Below are 22883 nucleotides of genomic sequence, written 5' to 3'. Positions count from 1 at the left end.
GATTTCCACTGACTTGTCCTAATCAGAAAGGTCCTGTCAGGATATGAGTGAGTGGATAACATCTGACACTGGGATCCAACCCTGTGACCCAAACAGTAATTCTATGGCCATGCGGAGGCCTCCTCTACAAGCATCTTCAAAAACAGGCCTGAGCGCGGGGGCTGGGTGGATGGATGGTTGGGGGTAGGGGTAAAGCTGGTGAATTCCGGAGGGTGGGCTCTTTCAGCCCCGGTGGGTGGAGATGGGGCTTGTTGTTGTTTCATTCCTCCAACGTGTTTTTCCTCTTGCTCATACCCGGGAATAACCCCCGCAGGAGGAACGTCCCACCAGGCTAGATGTGAGATAAGGAGGGAAGTTTCTCAATGGACGTAGTATTTTTTTTTTACAGCCGTGTTGTTATCGACCTGCTGCGTGGCCTTCACTGGCCACGCTCTCTCTGCTCTAGTGTTGGTGGACACAAAGTGCAACTTCAGGGTCCCTACGGGTGCTGGGAATCCTTGAAAACACTTGAATTTTAATGTGGTTTGCAAAGTGCTTGGATCAGTGAATAAAGTGCTTGAAACTTCTTGAAATTCAGGTCATATAAGAAGTCTACTTCTGAACAGGTAACAGATTTTTAAACTAGAAAGTTGTTGTAAAAACATCGTTTTGGTTATTTGTAGCAGAAATAATAATTAATTTAAGGTGAAATAATCAGTTTATTGTATATATTGGATACTGTGCAGTAAAGTGCTGGAAAAGCTTCAAAACACAACTTGAAATGCTTGAAAAGTGCTTGAATTTGGCTTTAGAAACTAAACTATCACATCACTTTGCAGTTTAAAAACTTTATTACTTTATTATACAAGTTATTATACACTTTTGCTGAGTATACTATACATTTCATTTTGTTTGAAAAAGCTTGAAAATACACCTTGAAATGCTTGAAAACACTTGAATTTTAATGTGGTTTGCAAAGTGCTTGGATCAGTGAATAAAGTGCTTGAAACTTCTTGAAATTCAGGTCATATAAGAAGTCTACTTCTGAACAGGTAACAGATTTTTAAACTAGAAAGCTTTTGGTCATTTGTAGCAGAAATAATAATTAATTTAAGGTGAAATAATCAGTTTATTGTATATATTGTATATACTGGATATAAATGTGTGATTTACCAAAGCAGTAAAGTGCTGGAAAAGCTTGAAAATACAACTTGAAATGCTTGAAAAGTGCTTGAATTTGGCTTTAGAAACTAAACTATCACATCACTTTGCAGTTTAAAAACATTATTACTTCATTGGAAAAAGCTTGGAAATACACCTTGAAATGCTTGAAAACACTTGAATTTTAATGTGGTTTGCAAAGTGCTTGGATCAGTGACTTTACATTTCATTTTGTTGGAAAAACACACAAATTTCAAATGTATATTCGTTGATTTACCAAAGCAGTAAAGTGCTGGAAAAGCTTGAAAACATACCTTGAAATGCTTGAAAAGTGCTTGAATTTGGCTTTAGAAACTAAACTATCACATCACTTTGCAGTTTAAAAACTTTATTACTTCATTTTACACAAGTTTGTCTTTTGCTGAGTACACTATACATTTCATTTTGTTGGAAAAAGCTTGAAAATACACCTTGAAATGCTTGAAAACACTTGAATTTTAATGTGGTTTGCAAAGTGCTTGGATCAGTGAATAAAGTGCTTGAAACTTCTTGAAATTCAGGTCATATAAGAAGTCTACTTCTGAACAGGTAACAGATTTTTAAACTAGAAAGCTGTTTTGGTTATTTGTAGCAGAAATAATAATTAATTTAAGGTGAAATAATCAGTTTATTGTATATATTGGATACTGGATATATATGTGTGATTTACCAAAGCAGTAAAGTGCTGGAAAAGCTTGAAAATACAACTTGAAATGCTTGAAAAGTGCTTGAATTTGGCTTTAGAAACTAAACTATCACATCACTTTGCAGTTTAAGAACTTTATTATTTATTATACACAAGTTTGTCTTTTGCTAAGTAGTCTTTACATTTTATTTTGTTGGAAAAAGCTTGAAAATACACCTTGAAATGCTTGAAAACACTTGAATTTTAATGTGGTTTGCAAAGTGCTTGGATCAGTGAATAAAGTGCTTGAAACTTCTTGAAATTCAGGTCATATAAGAAGTCTACTTCTGAACAGGTAACAGATTTTTAAACTAGAAAGCTGTTGTAAAAACATCGTTTTGGTTATTTGTAGCAGAAATTATAATTAATTTAAGGTGAAATAATCAGTTTATTGTATATATTGTATATACTGGATATATATGTGTGATTTACCAAAGCAGTAAAGTGCTGGAAAAGCTTGAAAACACATCTTGAAATGCTTGAAAAGTGCTTGAATTTGGCTTTAGAAACTAAACTATCACATCACTTTGCAGTTTAAAAACTTAATTACTTTATTATACACAAATTTGTCTTTTGCTGAGTACACTTTACATTTCATTTTGTTGGAAAAACACACACATTTCAAATGTATATTCATTGATTTACCAAAGCAGTAAAGTGCTGGAAAAGCTTGAAAATACACCTTGAAATGCTTGAAAAGTGCTTGAATTTGGCTTTAGAAACTAAACTATCACATCACTTTGCAGTTTAAAAACTTTATTACTTCATTTTACACAAGTTTGTCTTTTGCTGAGTACACTATACATTTCATTTTGTTGGAAAAAGCTTGAAAATACACCTTGAAATGCTTGAAAACACTTGAATTTTAATGTGGTTTGCAAAGTGCTTGGATCAGTGAATAAAGTGCTTGAAACCTTTAGAAATTCAGGTCATATAAGAAGTCTACTTCTAGTAGTTTTGGTTATCATTATTTTTTAAGCAAAAAAACATTTTATTTAAAGTGATAAAGAAGTGAAATAATCAGTTTATTGTATATATTGTGATTTACCAACGCAGTAAACTTTGAAAATGCTCCTTGAAATGCCTGAAAAGTGCTTGAGTTTGACTTTAGAATTGAAAGTTTTGGTTATTTAAAGCAAAATAATAATTAATTTAAAGTGATAGAGAAGTGAAATAATCAGTTTATTGTATAAATTGGATATACTTCATATATATGTGTGATTTACTAAAGCAGTAAACTGCTGGAAAAGCTTGAAAAACACCTTGAAATGCTTGAAAAGTGCTTGAATTTGGCTTCAGAAACTAAACTATCACATCACTTTGCAGTTTAAAAACTGTATTACTTTATTATACAGAAGTTTGTCTTTTGCTGAGTATACTTTACATTTCATTTTGTTGGAAAAACACACAAATTTCAAATGTATATTCATAGCATGTATTAAATAAATAATCAGTGAATAAAGAAACTTCTTGAAATTCAGGTCATATAAGAAGTCTACTTCTAAACAGGTTACAGATTTTGAAACTAGGAGGCTGTCATGAAATATAAAATGATAAAGAAGTGAAATAATCAGGATATTGTATATATTGTGATTTACCAAAGCAGTAAAGTTTGAAAATGCACCTTGAAATGCCTGGAAAGTGCTTGAATTTGACTTTAGAAAAGTTTTTTTTTACTTTTTCTGAGAAGTTTTTCATTTTCATTTCATTTTTTTGGTTTGAATGACACAATTTCCTCATGTAAATGTATATAATGACTTAAATAAATAACCATTAAACTAATGTGTATCAAACAGACACAAGTAGTCTACACAAAGAGAAAAAGTCTCTTTATAAACTCGACTATTGGCAGTTTTCTGAGCTTAAATCAAACTTTAACTGAAAGTAAACTTGTTCCCACTCCAAAAAACTTCCTTTCCAACTTGTCCACCATTTATTCGTCACTGGAAAAAGTTCCTCCAAACTGTCTGCTGGCCCTGAGGATTGATTCTCTACTGACAAGTGAACACATCACTTTTCAGGTTTGTTTTTCTGGGTTTTCCAGTCACATTCCAAAGCTGTGAGTTCAGCTCTCCTCTGGTGCCCACTATGATGCTGGGAGGTAACTGGTCGTATGTTAGGAACACGAGCTCAAAAACAACATGTCCATGCATGGAAAGCAAGAGAAAATGAGCATTACAGTTATTATTCTAAGTTATTCTGGCCTCAGGTAAAGTGGATGTGGCTCTCTCGGCTGTTATTTCTGTAACAAAGACAGATTATTTCATTAAAATGTAAATCAGACTTGAAATAAAGCAGGATTCTTAACAGGTTAAGAGTCTTGGTGGTAGTTTGGGGGTAAAATAAGACATTTGTCTCCATGTTAGTCTTTTATTTTGGCGTATAACACGTCCGGAGTAGATGTTTAGACACATTATAAACACCCGTCTTCTGTCCCAGACTCAATATTTCAAATGTGCCACAAAGTAGCACAACTTTCAAGATAGATGACTTAAACTCTGAGCTGTGTTTTAGAACGAACACCTTTATTGTGGCAGGTTTTATTAAATAATAATAAATGTGAAGATATATGTAAAAGTGATGTTGATTTCTGACAAATGTGACACCGCTACAATCAGTATATTACGTGTTTTATAAAGCTATGTGGGCTAACTGCAAGTTAATATGCATATTTTAATAAATAAAAAGATTATTTACATGTTAATTCCACTTTTATGGAACACAAATTCCGCATGTAAAGTTCCCAGGTGCTTAAAATGAATATATTAATTCAATACATCATTGTGCAACTGCCTTCTAAGTATTTCTTTTTAATATTTAATATTATTTTTTTCTTTAAACCCTGCAAATGACAACAAACAAGACATATCGCTGCATGCTCGTGCATTATAATAGTTTTTTCTTTAGGCTCACGAACTTGTTGTTGCTGTTGCTATTTTTCCCATATTTTTAAAAATATTTTTTTCTCATGTTTCTTTTGCCCTGCTGCTATCAGCACCCAATTACCCCCAAAGGAATAATTCAAATTTAATTGAATCCCATCTAATCTAATCAGAGTGCTATGTAGCCTTCTGATACAGCTCTATCACCAACAACACAGTGTAAACAAGCTGTGTGTATGTCGAGGCTATTATCAACACATGGCTTATCTCTGCTATAACGACGCTACCGGGGGGAGTCATTCCGCTCTCGGTTGCGAGTTCGATCCCCCTTCTCCCCATGTCTTCCCCTCGAATCGCAAAGGTTTCGAAATTAGCAGCAAGAAAAGCATGTAATTGACAAAGTCACGTGTTCTCACTACGGGAACGGGCACAGCCAGCTAGCGAGCGAATGAGAGCGAAGGAAGAGAGAGAGAGAGAAAGAGAGAGAGAGAGAGAGAGGCAGGCAGGGAGAGAGAGAGAAAGAGGGAGAGCAGCGCAGAGGTGGTGAGAGTGAGGAAGAGGATTGAAGGGAAGAAAGAGAGACATGACAAAAATATCAAAAGGCAGAAAGCACGCCGTACCATGCGAGCGAAATTGGTGACCGATGTGATCGAGGATGTCGGATTAATGGTGACTACCGCAGCCCGTTTTCGCAGAGGAAGCTTCTCTATTGCAACTTGGGCGCAGAGGGTCCGCGGGGAAACATGGCCGAAGGTTATTCTGCAATTATTTTCTATTTCTTAGTTTTTCCTCCGCTGGCGCGAGGAGGGAGGTGGTGGTGCTGGGTGGAGGGCGGTGTTGGAGGGGAGGTGGTGAGGTGGGGGGGCAAGGTGCAACGTGATTGTTGTTCCAAACCTTTTTTTTTTTTTGCTTCTTTAAATAAACGATCCGAGCCTCCCCCTGCCGAGCACCGCGTCTCACCGCTGCCTCCACATATATGCATTGTTGTGTGTGAGTAAAGCTGGAGGAAACCATGTGTACACCTGCCCTCTTTTTCTCTCTGTGTGTGTGTGTGTGTGTGTGTGTGTGTGGATCGTATCGCATGCAACTATACGAGCGTGCTGGACGAGATGCACGAGACAAAATCCTCCACAAGTTCTCCACGGACTGAGCATGCCTGTGCAGAGTCCGGGCCGATCATCTGTCAGGAGAGTCGCAAACAACTTTTTTTGAGGGAATGTTTGCACCACGCGACACCCCCCCACCCCCTCCTTTTTTTTTTTTTACTCGAAAATAACTAGTATAGGAAATTTCTACTGGCCCTGAACTTCACATAGCCCCCAGTTGAAAGGGGGAATCCCCCCTTCCTCCGCGCTTCTTGAAGTTTTTTTTGTGTTTTTACGCAACCATTAAACTTATATAAACCTTTAAGCGCGCAGGAAGTAGTTCCAAGTGCCGTGCGTAAAATGTTTTGTGTGTTTCAGGAGGGCCGGGTAAAGGTGGCGGAGAAGACCCCGCCAAGTCCACCGAGCAGGAGGACCGGACTCGACCTCAGATCCTGTCGGGATCGGGCTACTGCAAATGGTTCAACGTCCGGATGGGCTTTGGATTTACCTCAATGACCAGCAGCGAAGGGAGCCCCGTCGACCCCCCTCAGGATGTTTTCGTCCACCAAGTAAGTGAAATAAACCCCCAGGAATAAACATGTGCAGTGATGTGCAGCTCATGTGGATTTTTCTACGTTTTATGCAACAATTTCAGTGTCACTGTAAAATCTTCCGATCCCCACTGGCCCCCTTTTATTCCTCCTCAGCCACTTACATTGTATCATCCGGATGTTTTGCATTGCCCAACACGTTACTGTGTAATCACACGTTGTCCACGGGCTTGAAGAGGGAAAAAAATGAAGTTTCCTCTTTAAGCCACATGTGTCCAGCTCTCCCCTCCCTCGCTTCCCTCTGCACTGTAAAGGGAAAAGGGAAGAAATGTCGTGTGGCTATGACACGGTTAGTTTCACACTTGGCTCTAATAATGGACAGCAGCTTCACATGCAGCACGGCTAACATGTCGGGAAAAAAGCATGTTTTTTAAAGAAAGTCACACTGTGCACCAACATGCTGCTCCCTGCTCTTGTTTTTGAAACTTCACATACATTTGGCCTGTTTTCCACCGCATGCACAGGCCGACACACTGTTGATTTATTGTGCATGGAGTTCATTTCTGAGGCTTTTGTTTTCTGCAGCACAAAGAGCCTCCCCTTCTTCTCTCCACCACCTCCTTTTTTACGGTCCTGTAAAGTGGCTTTAAAATAGTCGGCTGTAGGAACGACAGAGGATGAGGAGAAGGCTTTTTTTTTTTTTTTTTTACCATTTCGTGTGACACCCTCCTCCCCTTGAGGTGTTTTTATTGTGGACTCATGGGATGTTGTGCTGGACTGGTGGGAAGAGGGGAGGGGGCATATCAGGGGTCAGATGTCAGCAGTGATGTAGTGGTGAATAAAGAAGCTGCACTGATTATTATCAGGCTGGAAAATTAAATTATGGTGTCACAGAGGCATTATTTTATTCCCCTATCAGCTCATTCTCGTGGAACTTTAATAACTTTTAATGGTATGGTGTTTTTTTTTAAAGTTGTACGTGACATAACTGCTGGGGATAAAATATAACTAGAGCTGCAATGATTAGTCATCATCAGAAAATAACCATTTTGCTTAAGTAATTTTTCATGCAAAAATGGCACAAAATGCCGTTTTCAGCCTCTGAAATATGGAAATGTCCTGCTTTTTCTGTGTTCTATCATATTTAACTGAATATCTGTGTGTTTTGGACTGACGAATCAAAACATTTAAACACTTTTGGGAGCTGGAATGGACATTTTTCACAATTTTCTGACATTTTTTTTTAAAGCAAATGATAATGAAAATAACAGTTAGTAGCCTTATTTGTAACCTGTTTGTTGTGCCTTTGCTGCACACTATGCACTGAGGAAATTATGTGTTTCTTACTGCTTTATATAACATTTCTCTGTTATTTCTGCTGCATTTATTTAGTCATTTTTATATACTTTAGGTCAAGGACGTACTATTGTCCTTGACCTGTGATTTGCATCTTCTGTTCATTATGAACTAACTCTATGAAGTTAGTTATTTTTCATAATTTATTCTGACAATTAAAATCAGTTTAGATTGAGGTGTCTGATATAGAGGGCTGCAGGAACTAATTATTATTCCTATTATCAGTTCATCTGTTGATCATTTTTTCAATTAATCGCTAATTGTTTAGCCTGTGAAATGTCAAAAAATTATTAAAAAATGGCCATCACAACTTCACAGAGTAACATAATGCTTTTACTGTACATGCATTCTTTTGATTGACTTAGAGTCTAAATGCCCCCAAAATATGACACATATAATAAAAAAAAGGCAGGATATTCTCTATTTTGAGAGGCTGGGATCATAGAATATTGGAACTGTTTTGCCATTTCTGCTTGAAAAATGACTGAAACAATTAAATCAGTTATCAAAATAGTTGCCAATTATATTTCTGTGCAGCACTAATTATATAATGAACTTAATGTTTCAGCTCTACTGCTGAAAAATAATTATAATTCTCCAGTGAGGGACTAATGTTTGAGCAATATGTTGACCCCTGCTCTGTGGCATGGATTATCATGTTTCTTTACATCAGATAATGCACGTTTAATATTTTTTATCAGCTCCTGTTTGTGTGTGGATGCAGTTTTTTGATATGCGAGCGCTGCTGTGGATATTTGAAAAGAAGAAGAGGAGGCTCAGGGAAGAAACTGCATATTGCAGCGTTGCACTATCAGTGTTTCTGATTGATACTTTCATATTGTGGCTCCCATCTACTGACTGACTGAATGCATCTCTCTACATACTCCAGGCTCCTAATTTCCCTGCTGGCACGAGATGTTTTAGAGGTGGATCAGGGAAGATGTAGTCTGGAAAAACAGGCTTGATCAGAAGTGAAATAATCACTGTGTGTCAGCAGTTTGTAACCTATAGAACAGGACAGGGCTGCCTGCTGTCTTATAGCTGTCTATTTTACAAATGCATGCAGTCTGTAGTGAAGTAGTTGGTGTAGAGATGAAAATGGTTGCAATTAATAACTGTCACTTGCTGCTTTACATAATGGCTTCCTTAAATTGCGTGCAGCTATCTGCATTTTTTACATGTTCAAAAATGCAAATGCTTCCACTAAAAACCCCTTTTTATGGAATAATTATGTCGCATACAATGAATCATATGTTTACACGAGTGCATTTCCTTGCAGTGTTCCCAGCTACGCGTTTACAATAATACAGCTGTCATTTAGCACAAAGAGCGGACAAACATGCATTCAGAAGCACATTGTCATATCGGATGCAAAACACCCGAGTATTTGCATATAGACTCTCATTTAGTCAGTCAGTCATTTTCTCCTGATTGTTCCTCCCTCTCTGTGTCTCTCTGCTGGGAGATGTATTGATGCTGTTTTCAGGTGTGCTTGCATGTCATCCTGCAGCAGCTGTAGTATATCTCCAGGTCTTGAAAGGCTTTGTTTTAACCGTTACATTTCCAAGGTTAGGAATGAGCTTGATTTTGAATATACTCTTTGAGAGACGCTTGATCTTTCAGCATGATCTGGCGTTTCATCGACACACTCGCTCATGTGAACGAGACGTCTTTTATTATTTCTAATCAAGTCGCGTTATTTGTTAGTTCTCTCTTTATAATCAGCAGCTGGTAAAATAAACAAAATCAGTTTCAGCCACTATACATTGATTGCTGTAGGCGTAAAATAATTCTGTATTTCCCAGTTGCATTTATAGATGTGATGATAAATGCTTTAAGAGTGTGGAAATCTTTGATTTAGGTGCCTTTTTAAAAGTGAATTTTATTTGTAAAATAAACCCTGAATGTATAGGGAATAGGGTGGCAATGCTATTAGATATTAAGCAAATGTTAAAAGTCTCAGAAAACACCAATATATTATATAACACGGTTAAATAGTCTTTTATTATTTCTAATCAAGTCGCGTTATTTGTTAGTTCTCTCTTTATAATCAGCAGCTGGTAATATAAACAAAATGCCACTATGCATTGATTTCTGTGGGCATAAAAGAATTCTGTATTTCCCGGTTGCATTTATAGATGTGATGATAAATGCTTTAAGAGTGTGGAAATCTTTGATTTAGTTACCTTTTTAAAAGTGAATTTTATTTGTAAAAACCCTGAAAGTATAGGGAATAGGATGGCAATGCTATTAGATATTAAGCAAATGTTAAAAGTCTCAGAAAACACCAATAAATTATATAACACGGTTAAATAATCAGCAGCAATGACTCTTATATGAATGAACACAGAAGTGTTATTTCATCGAACAAGCGCTAAATGACAATTTTTATCTGTAAGAAAATCATGTTTGACAATAAATACTAATAAAATATTTATCTAATAACGTAGATAAGAAAATGCCAATGTCATACCACGGTATGCAGTGGAAGCTGCAACCCTGATGGGGAATATTGCTGTTAGGATACAAATATGTGAAATATGTGACGCGCTTAAAGAGCAGACTTTTATTCTTCAAGCTGTTGAATGAGAAAGTTTATCTCGACTCCTGGCAGTGAATGCATCAAAGATACAAGGTTAGTTGTCAGTTATTGTATAGAAAAAGTGGAAAGATTCCAGTTTCATTTCTGCACAACACTTCCCCTATATGCACGAAAAAAAAGAGAGAGAGAGAGAGAGAGAGAGAGAGAGAGAGAGAGAGAGAGAGAGAGAGAGAGGGGGTATGAGAGCGGTGGGGAGGGGAAGAGGGAGCATGAGGACAGGAGAAAGAGGAGGAGTTTTCCTAGGAGAGGGAAAGAGGAGGGATGTGGGAAAAATAAGTGTTGGTGGTGGGGAGGGGGAGGGGGAGGCGGGTGGGTGGTAGTCGAGGAGGAAAACATGAGCGAGAGGTTGGAAAAAGACGAGTGAGTGAAAGAGCAGGAGGTAAAAGAGAGGGAGGGCGTGCGTGTGTGTGTGTGTGTGTGTGTGTGTGTGTGAGAGTCAGAGAGAGAGGGTCCTCGCCCGACCACGAGTTCTCTTCCTGGGAGGCCTCTTCATCAGGGCTCCTATCTGATCACTTCCTTTCTGGAAGGTGTGTGTGTGTGTGTGTGTGTGTGTGTGTGTGTGTGTGTGTGTGTGTGTGTGTGTGTGTGTGTCGGAGAGCGTAATTAAGCTTCTTCAGCCGCTCTGCTTCCACGCAAACACACACACACACGCAGCCGTTTCATTATCTCCTGTTTGTCAACCTTCTCTACCTGGATGCTTTTTTTTCTGTGTGTAAATGTGTGTAAATGTGTGTGTGTGTGTGTGTGTGTGAGTTCCTGCTGGGACACGGGGGGTGCTCTCTCCTCGGGCATTCTTTTAAAAAGAGGAATTTCTTTAAAGACAAAAAGGCAGGAGGGTTGGGTGGGGTGAGGGGGTGTGTGGCGGTGAGGTGGGGGGCTGCTTGCCCTTTGTCGGTAATCAGTTTGAAATGTTGAACAGTTTGCTGCTGCTGCTGTTCTCCTGAAGCCTCCAGAGTGTGTGTTCAATTTATTGGAGCCCCCGTGAGTGAGTGAGTGTGTTCCTGTGTGTGTGTGTGTGTGTGTGTGTTCTTTACTTTCTGCTCTCAGCAGCCACCAGGTTGTTGATGTCTACATGTGAAACCGTTGTAAGATGTTTGAGGTTTGGAGTGTGTGCGTCCGTGCGCGCGCGAGAGAGTGTGTGTGTTTTGTGTAGCGAGGTTAAAGTGGGCCCCTAGTGAGATTAACCTCTGGTCCGTGTCACCGTTTGGCATGCAGGCCCCACCCATCTCTGCCTCCAGATAGCCAGTATCAGGCTTTGTCTCTCCTGCAGCCACACTATCCCCCCCCCCCCCACGCGCAACGCCCCCCCCCCCACACACCGCCCTCCTCCTCCTCCACCTCCTCCAACCAACCAACCAACCCTTCTCTCTCTCTTCTGCACATCAAAAACGCAAAAGAAGAAGAAAGACTAGTCATGTGACTTCCTTTTGAGGAGCTGGCCACATACAGCGGAGATGATTGGTAATTGGAAAGGTGGCGGAGTAGAAAGCGGAGCGGGGCCAAAAACAAGTCGCAGTTCACCTGGAACACAAAGGGAGCGCCTGCAGAGAGCTCGCCGTGTTTGCACCTCGCACCCGTTTATTTATTTCATTCGATTAATAAAATCTAAACAGGCTGACAGTAAAAGTTTGATGCAAACATTCAGGAAATGTGTCGGTGAAAAAGGCAATTTTTTGTTTAATTTATAAGCAGAATTGTAGGATTCATCCAGTTCCTTTCACACACGTGTCCTAACAAAATAAGAGCGCTTCAATCATTGATTAATCAGTGGATTAATTTCATGATTATTCTTTTTTTCTTTTAAATTACCTACTCCAGTTAATGGCTTTTTCAAATCTGACCAGAAGCCAAAGATAATAACTTTAATACTTATATGATATGAAAAAGAAAAGCTGTCACATTAAAAAAGAAGGGAATCAAGAACATTTGCATTCATATTTTAGCTAAAAAACGATTCTAAAAATAGTTCCGAATTAGTTTTCTGTGCATCAACTAACTGATTAACAGACTCATCATTTCATCTCTAAATGATAAAGGAATAAACCTTTTTTAAAAGAGAATCTATAGTTTTTCAATAGATCCTTTCACACACATGTGTCCTAACAAAATAAGAGCGCTTCAATCATTGATTAATCAGTAGATTAATTTCATGATTATTCTTTTTTTTCTTTTAAATTACCTACTCCAGTTAATGGCTTTTTCAAATCTGACCAGAAGCCAAAGATATAACTTTAATACTTATATGATATGAAAAAGAAAAGCTGTCACATTAAAAAAGAAGGGATTCAAGAATATTTGCATTCATATTTTAGCTAAAAAAGATTCTAAAAATAGTTCCAGATTAGTTTTCTGTGCATCAACTAACTGATTAACAGACTCATCATTTCATCTCTAAATGATAAAGGAATAAACCTTTTTTAAAGAGAATCTATAGTTGACTTTCATTAGATGTTCTGGGTCTTAAACAGTGTTTGAAATTGAGCTAATCCAAAATCTCTTTAAAAAGATGAAGAAATAGATAAAATAACTTTCAACTCAAATGAAACACACGGCTGCCACAAAGCATAATACTCCGATAATAAGAAGATAATATGTAAAATATGAGCTCTGCCACAGATGTGCCACTTTTTAGATAGTTAGATAGAATCACTTTGATCATATTAATCTCCTAATATCAACATCAAAAGCAAGCAAGTCAACTAATAAGCATAACCCGACCATATCCTACTGTTTGATGCATGGAAGTAGAATTCAGCCAAAATATAGAGGAGAAAAAGCCTCATGTCTTTAGTTGTGATTTTAATTTGGAACATGTGCAACAATAATATTGCTCATACAACCTTCAGAATACAAAAATCACTTAATATTTGAGAAATGAATGTATTATATATGTTTATTTGTATTTGTATTTATTTATTTGCACCATAGGAAAAGACAATTACAAAAAACAGAAATGAAATAAGAATAGTCCCCCCCCCCAAGAAATATACAAAATTCAAAAATAAATCAACAAGAACGAGATAAAGCAACAACAATAACAACAAAAAAGAAAGCAATACAAGTGCCATTTTATAGCACACACACACAAAAAAGTCAGAAATAGAAAAACATGGGTGTGTATAAAGGTAAAATAATTGTATTTGAGTGTATGAGCATACAAGATAATGAGCCAATGACAATTATAATGGAAAATAAACTATTAGGAGTCTTGATTTAACATGTTTCAGTCTTAACTTACAATTATTGAGGGATGAAGATAGTTTAACTACATGAATATGAGAATTCCTGCTGTATGGAGCTTCTGTAAGCAAAATAAATAATTTATTATATTATTATGTGTCTGGTGTTGTAAGAATGGAGCTGAGAGTTAACTGTAAAGAATTCATGAAAAGATTTGGGCAGCAAGTGGGAAAGATGAATATATTTATAGATAAATGATTTATGCAGTCTTTATATATGTGTATAAATAAGGAATTCCCGATATATGTCTGCAGATTTAATGGAGATGTATTTTCTATTATTCCCATAAAGAAATCATAACTAATAAATAGATATAATAGAGTCTTTCACTGACTGAGCACCCAACCCTTTATATTCAATATTTATTTATTTATTTATATTTATAGTCTGTGCATCTTGTGTTTTATCTGCAGACTCAGCAGCTATTCTGCACACCCTCAGTTCAATAAAAACATATTTTCTATTTAATACAGCCCCTATTCCATAAAAGCTGAATGTAAAATGCAAATAAAAGCAAAACGCATCAAATTCATAATTCAGTGTGTATATTTACAATAAAAACAATCATATTTGAACCTAAAATGTATTTCCTTTGTGCAGTTTTCAATTGAATAAATAGAAAGAAATACTGAGAAATGTTTAAATTCTGTTTTATGTACAGCATCCCCAACTTTTTGTGCATTGACTTATCTGATTTAACAGATTATGTCAAACTGTTTAATTTAAATTCTTGGTCAAATGTTCTATAAGAGCCAAAGATGATGAACATGTGAAGAGTCAGGGCTGTTTTTGTTGTGTTAAGAACAGTCTGATGAGATTTTATGCTTTCAGAACTATAAATATAAAATCTTCCATCTTGACCTTTCTCTACCTCAGCTTTGCATAAACGACAGGTTATGAACTCCTTTTTAAATTACAAAAATGTGTAATTATATGTTATTTATAGGTATCTGCCACAAAAAGCAAAAAAATCCATATTGTGCATCCCTAAAACTATATCTATATTTCTATCTATCTATCTATCTATCTATCTATCTATCTATCTATCTATCTATCTATCTATCTATCTATCTATCTATCTATATATATATATAATTTTTTTAAATTATAATTATTTGCCATTATGAAATTCCTACAAATGGTTCATATTAGGGCTGGGCGATATATGTATATAAAACATATATCGATATATTTTTAAATGTGATACGGAATTAGACCATATCACATATATCGATACCATTATTTCTTTTCTTTCTTCGTAAATGCTGCCCTTACTAGGGTTTGTTATATTTAGTTCTTTTGTAATGCCCGTTATTCTTTTCTCATATAAATATATTTATTTCAGTAAAAGATGGACCTATTTTATTTCATAGGCTATTTTTATGTAAGATATTTTTTATTTAAATGTTCAAGTTATGGAGCTTCGATTTAAAAAAAAAAAAAAAAAGTACTCCTGTTGTACAGTATTAAGATGTTTGGAAGAACTTTAATTGATGTTTTGAAGGTTGGGAATAGGCTTGAATTTAATATATATATATATATATATATATATATATATATATATACTCCTTGAAAAATGCAGATTTTTCAACATAATCTGGTGTTTCAGTTTAGGGCTGGGCGATATATCGATATATAAAATATATCCATATATTGTCATGTTTAGTTCTTTTGTAATGTTCTTTATTCTGTTCTCATATATATTTATTTCAGAAAAAGATGGACCTATTTTATTCCATAGGCTATTTCTATTTAAGATATTTTTTTATTTAAATCTGCACTTTATGGAGCTTTGATTTAAAAAAGGTACTCCTGTTATACAGTATTTATGTTCACTTAAATAAACGGTTGCAATAAAACTACTTGTGACATGCCATATTTGGCTTTGACTGAACATTTGCTCTCACTTTGGGATAAAAATATCAGGATATATATCGTATATCGGGATATGACTCTTGGTCTATATCACCCAGCCATAGTCCATATATATATATATTGAAACTGCATAACCATGTGTGTAAAGCAGGTTAGTGAGGGTCTTGTGTTATTATCCGGCTGTGTGTTTTATCAGCAGTCACCCCAGCGAGGTTCATTTCCCCTCTCGTGCTGATAAACGTAGCAAGATGATCTAGTGCTTCCTCCCTCAGATCAAATATTTGCCCCAGTCATAATCGGGGGGTGTTGGATGTTGTTAATTTGAGGCAGGGGGAAACATGAAGGCTTTTAAGTGTTTGATGGGGGTTGGGCAGGGTTCAAGGGTCAGGGCCGCTAATGACAACGTGTTGAGGAGGGCCGGGGTGTCAGCGTCACCGCCGCGGCTCTGTTGGTGGTTTTCATCGGCATATTTGTGTGCTTTTTTTTTCTCCTCTTCTCCTCCTTTTCTCTCTCTCCTCTTTCTTCTTTTTTGGTTTATATGCATCCTGTTAGGTTGTGTCCATCCGAGCTGATTCGGCCCAGCTTTGTCCACTTAGCATTTCCTGTGTGTAAAAAGCTACTTAATGGCACCACGCCACATGGTGACCGCCATCTCCCTCACACACACACACACACACACACACACACACACACACACACACACATACACAATACGAGCATGATTCCAGCGTGCGGCTCTGCGTGGGCCACCTCTGATTTAAAGCATCCCATAATTAGCCCCTCCATAGCCGGTGGTCGCCACGGAGAGAGGCTGCTGGTGGTGGTGGTGGTGGAGGAGGAGGAGGAGGTGCTGCTGGTGGAGGATGGTGGTGGTGGTTGTGGTGGAGGAGGTGGATGGTGGGTCTCCTCCTGCTCTCTCCTGCGCCTCCTCCCCATCCCCTCACGTTCCAGCTTCCTGTATTGATTGCTGGGCCTGGTGATGACGAGGGCCTGGCTGATGAAAAGGAGGGCTATTTCTATCCAGGATGTTGGAGTCGCTATCGATCGCTGGCTCCTTCCTACACACACACACACACACACACACACACACACACACATGTAGAGCCATAGGAAGATATTTATTACATATAAGGAAGCTCGTAAGCATAATCAAGCCATTTCGGAGCCTGTTGGGATCCATTTTGTTGGCTCAGTTTCTCCACTTTTTCTTTTTTTTTTTTGCGTTAAAGAGCCGGTGTGGTCCGGGGGGGGGGCGTGGGGGGGGGGGTTGGTGGGACGGTTCCACCACTGACCCCTGGATCTCTGCTGCTGACCTGTGGGGCTCCTGATCAAATGGGGGTTTTGTTCCTGGGCTCCCCCCAGGTCCAGCCACTGATCAGGAGTTGCTCCTCCATTGGAGCTGAACAGAATGCGCTGGAGGCATTTCCATGAAACCCCCTCCCCTCCCCTCCCCACCCTCCTCCTCCTCCTCCTCCTCCTCCAAACTCCCCTCCCTCATCCACCACCCACCACCCCCCTGCTCCAGGCCACTCCTCCATTTTGTGTTCTCTCTCTCTCTCTCTCTCTCTCTGACGTTCTCTCGTTCCCTCTCCCCCGGCCGTGCCCTTTCCTGACCTCTGTGCGTAAACTGAAACGGGTCAGGACACCCGCCAGGTCACTCGAGAGGAGGAGACTCGGGTTACAGGTTCTGATTTGTGAAGTTTTTTTTTCTTCTTTTTTCTCACACACGTTGACACACGCACACACACACACACACACACACACACACACACACATGTAAATCCACATGCTGCGTTTTATTACGTAATTGTGGGGCGAGTGAGCTGTTGCAAGCCCCCATGCTTCAGAAAGGAGACATGAAGGAGTGTGATACCACGTCTTACATGGAGGACGTGTGTGTGTGTGTGTGTGTGTGTGTGTGTGTGTTTTCCTGCATTTCTGCAGAACAAAAGGGGTTGTGTGGTTTCCTCACTGGTGCATTGTGGGCATTGACGGGGTTGAAGAGGGGGTAGGGTGCTGAGACAAACCACTCAACTTTGACCTGGAGAGAGTAGAGACAGGAGAGGAACAGGAAGGACTCATGCGCCACACGGTTCTAGAGACGAGTCCATGATTATTCATCATTATTCAGAATCCGTGGAGTTTTGCGGGGGATGGGCGCAATTTTTCTTTCTTTTTTTTATTCGCTTTCCACTGATTTCTGCTGCAGGAGTGCCTTTCAGTCATGTGGATGGTCTAATGATGGTAATCATAAAATCAATTGGGGTTTTAATTTGAAAGAGCAGGCTTCTGCTGCTGATTTTCTGCTGTATATATATATATATATATATATATATATATATATATATATATATAAAAAGCAATCTTTTACTGAAATAAATATATTTATATGAGAAAAGAATAACAAACATTACAAAAGAACTAAATATGAATCATATATATATATATATATATATATATATATATATATATATATATATATATATATATATATATATACATGTGTGTGTGTATATATATATATGTATACATGTGTTTATATATATATATATATAAATATATATATATATGTATACATGTGTTTATATATATATATATATATATATATATACAATCTTTTTCTGAGATAAATATATTTATATGAGAAAAGAATAACAAACATTACAAAAGAACTAAATATGACGAACCCTAGTAAGGGCAGCATTTATATATAAAGAAAGAAAAAAATGAACGATATATATATATATATATAAATAGGTTTGCTGTGTGCATTGTTGCATTTTTTGTTGATTTATTAATAAATGATTGATTGGAGTTCCTTGTTTTTGCAGCACAGCAACTTAACATTGATCTTTATTGGCTGCGTAAAGCCACAAGCTCAGTTTGTGACTCCCCTCGTCCCTTCTGTTTTATCCCTCTTACATCTCTCGTGCAAAACCTCATTTCCATTCCCCCGATCCTCGTCTTTTCCTCAAAGCCAAATCCAATACCTGAATACCCAAAATGGACGAGCCCTCCATCAGCTATCGACTGGCGGCGTGGCGCGGCCCTCCCTCTAACCCTCGCTGGCTGCAGCCAGAGAATTAGAAAAGACGCCGCAGAGCCAGAGCAATGAATTCATTCTGGCAAATTATTTGTATTGAGCACCGGTGATTTTCTTTTCTTATGAATTGTGGAAATAAAAACTCAGGAGGAAGAATCACCTCAGAGAATAAATTATTTTTTATTGTTTTTTTTTTAAAATTAAAACAACATAACATCATATTTGTGAACAAAACCCAACATCAAATATTCAAGGAATAAAGGTTAAAAAAAAAGAATAAAAATGAATTTTTATAGGTGTTTGTTGTTTTATTAATCCATTTTTACTCAGGATCTCGCATAAAAGTGTCTTTGTATGTATTCTGTTTCACTCTGATCACACACACATTTTTTCAAAGCCAGGCAGAATGCTGTTTATACAACATAAGGTTTTAATAATTCTGTTTTCAGAAACAATCTTCGAAGAGGTTGATTAATTAAGTTTTGAGAAGATATTCACTTTATCTGTCAAGAAAAAATCCCATTGCCACAATCATTTCATGGAAAGAGGTAAAAAAAGTATTTTATTCCAATTTTATGCGACAAAAAAACGGTATTATTTATGATTTTTTGATTTGATTGATGCTGTGTGATACCTGTTTGAATCTCACATCATTTGTAGCTACTTTAATATACTCAAGATAAATGGTTTTGTAGTAAAATAAATAAAAGTATTAAAATAAAATAAACTTAAAAAATAACTATATAGCAAAATAGCAAATGTTTGTTCCCACAGAAGAAATGAGAAATGTTTTCATTCATCTATTTTGTTTTTAATCAAAAGTCTTTTTTATTCTCTCATGTGATAACTTTCATACAAAACGCCTGAAAAGTCTTATATAAAGCTAATTTAGAAAACTATCTTGAATGCTAAAGTTGTGTAAATCGTCGGAAATACATTTTTTTTAAATGGAATTGCATAAAAAATACCTTCAGCTATCTTATAACTGACATGTTTGATATAAAAACTCCATATTTTGAAAAGCTTTGAATGTGAAAGCCTTGACCTATTCCACATTATTACATTCTATAGCTGCGAGACGGCGTTCAGCAGTGTTGTGACATTTTAGAAATCAAGCCTTTTCAAAGTCTGCTGTGATAGTAATATATTATAATAATATTTCATTTATTCATTTTTAATAATTATATTTATATAATAAAGATAAAGTCTCTTAAAGAAATATACTTTTGTTCAGTTTTACTAGTCAAACCTGTTTTTAAAACCTTTTTTTCCACAAAAAAAGCCTTATAATGTACTTTCTCTGCTGTGATAGTAATATATTATAATAATATTTCATTTATTCATTTTTAATAATTATATGTATATAATAAAGATAAAGTCTCTTAAAAGAATATACTTTTGTTCAGTTTTACTGGTCAAACCTGTTTTTTAAACCTTTTTTTCCACAAAAAAAGCCTTATAATGTACTTTCTCTGCTGTGATAGTAATATATTATAATAATATTTCATTTATTCATTTTTAATAATTATATTTATATAATAAAGATAAAGTCTCTTAAAAGAATATACTTTTGTTCAGTTTTACTGGTCAAACCTGTTTTTAAAACCTTTTTTTCCACACAAAAAAGCCTTATAATGTACTTTCTCTGCTGTGATAGTAATATATTATAAAAATATTTCATTTATTCATTTTTAATAATTATATGTATATAATAAAGATAAAGTCTCTTAAAGAAATAGACTTTTGTTCAGTTTTACTAGTCAAACCTGTTTTTAAAACCTTTTTTCCCACAGAAAAAGCCTTATAATGTATTTTCCCTTTCTTATAAAACCCCGATATTACACTTTTACCTTTTTGTCTCAGTGTGATCTAATAGCTATCCATCAGAGAGCTCACACACTATCCTCAGTTTGGATATAATGCACACATCTTTTGTGTCATTCTCTCTCTCTCTCTCTCTCCGCTTCATACATTCCCACCTTTTCATTCTTTTACATATTCATTTATATCCACTAATAGACCTCCTATAGAGCACCTTCAGCTTCCTGTGGCTGCACTCGTCGAGAGACATAATAGGAAAAAAAAAAAGAAAAAGAAAATGCAGCCGAGCACATTTTCTCTCCTTCCTGTATAGTTTCACATCTGACTCCCTCTCTCTCATCATTTGTTCCTTTTTCTCCTACACATCCGTGATTCCTACAGACAGCCCCGTGTGTTATTTATAGGCCTTGGATGTATATAGTAGCTAGTAGGTCCTCTTTGCACACGGCGTTTCTGCTGTGGGTGTGTGTTTACCTACGCCGAGCTCTGCAGGGCTCGCTGCGATTCATGAAGGTCACGGATCCAGTGGCTATCGGCCGTCCGTTCTGTGCCATCAACAAGGCATAAATCATCGTCCGCTGGTTATGTAGTAACTAAATCAATAATGCCGATCATGTAGATAAGATGGATGGTGGATGTGCTGAGAGAAAATGATTGCATTGGGCGCGACGCCTTTTTTCTTTCCCTCTGCAGAAAGGAATAGGAAGTGGTGCCTCTGTGAAAAGTAGATAAAGGGAGTAAAGCAAGGACGCAGTGTGTGTGAGATAAGTCTCTGTGTGCACGCCGTCATGGCAGTTGGTGCAAACCACATACACTCACTCCTCCATGTTGGAATCGTGTCTGTGTGTACATTGTGTGCTGCTGCAATGCGTACAAGCCCCCACGGTAAACTTCCCCACTCTTAGTAAATGTCTTCTGCAACTAGGGCTGTCAAACGTATCTGTTAGTGTGGCTCCGTCTAGTTTAATAGTTTAATAGTTTAATAGTAAAGATGGATACTATGAATAAAAACATCTAAAAGTAGAAAAAATTAATGAATTTGACATATACAAAATCACATACTCATTTGTACTTTGCTTTGTTGTTTTATTGTAATTTTTTCTGTCTTCCACTGTTTTTTTATTATATATATTTAACCTTCTGTTCTGTTTATCTTTACATGTTGCATTTTTCTTGTTCATAAAAATATATTTTTATATTTTGGGGTCTTTGTTTTTATCCTTGTGGTATCAAAATGGTATCGAGTATCAAATATTTTCGGTATCGAGTTGAAAATTTCAGTATCGTGACAACCCTATCTGCAACAGTAATGTAGAGATGAAAACTGTTGACCTGATTATGCTCCATAAGAGAAGAGCTGCTCAATAAAATTGAGGCAACAGATTGTAATAGTAAAGATGGAAACTATGAATAAAAACATCTAAAAGTAGAAAAAATTACTTGAAACGCACACTTTAATTATGGAGCGTGAGGATCAGGGTTCTAAATTAACTTTTTCATCACCAGCCAATCGGAATTTCCACTAGCCAAAATGATTTTCTGGTGAAAATAACAGAGATTATGAGAAATTGTTCGTCACAGGTGGGATGCCAATCAGGTCTCTCTCCTGGCATTTAACCCTATAAAGCCTAAACCACTAAATAATTGCCAGAAAATTCTCCTTTTTTTTAAACTGGAGTGTTTATTGAACCTGCTGACAGGTAATTAACAAAAAAATCTAAAAACAATAGGCATATATGATTTTAATTTGTATCATATTTGATACATCAGTTCTTTTTGTGCAATTTGTTGCTCACCGTTTGTTCTTGAACTAACAAAAACATATAAAACCCAACATTTTTTACCTTTTAAGACTTTACTTCCTTTTAACATTTTCCTCAAACATGCAAAATATTTTTTTCCATATAACACAACATCATACATCTGCTGATATGAAGTTTTCACGCAGCAATGACTGATCCACCAGTGGAACCTGCATATAAATTTTGCTATATCTTGTATTTTTGTGCAATTTGTTGCTCAGTTTTTTTTTCTTCAACACATGTATACATCAGGTTTTTCAGGAAAAAATATCACACTTATGATGTATAGGTCTCAAAAACTTGTGTATCAAATATGATACAATTGGCTTTATAGGGTTAAGATTATTGGTCAGTCGGGTTTTATATTGTTCAGTTTTACCCTTCTCTTAGAAAAAATACAACCCCACACAATTTATACCCGCAACACTATAACCACACAAAGGTAATACCTCTCAGGGTATTCCTTTTATAATACCCAGAACCTCAACAAACAATAAAAGCACAAAAGCATCTTTGTTAAAGTAAAATGTATTCACACAACACAAAGTCACAAACCACATTATTCATTCACAGTTCATGTAATTGTTTTTTTTTCAGTTCATGTATACAATAATGGGAAAAAAAGAGAGGAAAAAACCCCTCTGTACCTTTAAATGAAAACATCCTCAAGAGAAAAAAAAAAAAAAACACAGAAGAAGTAAAAAACTCTGACTGACATGATTGCCTCATGCATCACCGGCCAAACTGGCTAGTAAGTTTTTA

General features: G+C 36.7%; 1 protein-coding gene across 1 annotated transcript in view; it reads left to right on the top strand.

The window, feature by feature from the left end:
- The first annotated feature begins 5367 nt into the window (after nt 1–5367).
- Nucleotides 5368–22883, top strand: part of lin28b (lin-28 homolog B (C. elegans)) — a 36945-nt gene continuing 19429 nt past the window's right edge. The window contains exons 1-2 of the mRNA XM_059356905.1: nt 5368–5403; nt 6206–6400. Coding sequence (XP_059212888.1) covers nt 5368–5403; nt 6206–6400 — 231 coding nt within the window. The remainder of the gene's footprint in view (nt 5404–6205; nt 6401–22883) is intronic.

This window comes from Centropristis striata, chromosome 18, assembly GCF_030273125.1.
Source record: "Centropristis striata isolate RG_2023a ecotype Rhode Island chromosome 18, C.striata_1.0, whole genome shotgun sequence".
NCBI lineage: Eukaryota > Metazoa > Chordata > Actinopteri > Perciformes > Serranidae > Centropristis > Centropristis striata.
Note: the sequence above shows the minus strand (reverse complement) of the source record. Positions and strands in the feature narration are given on the sequence as shown.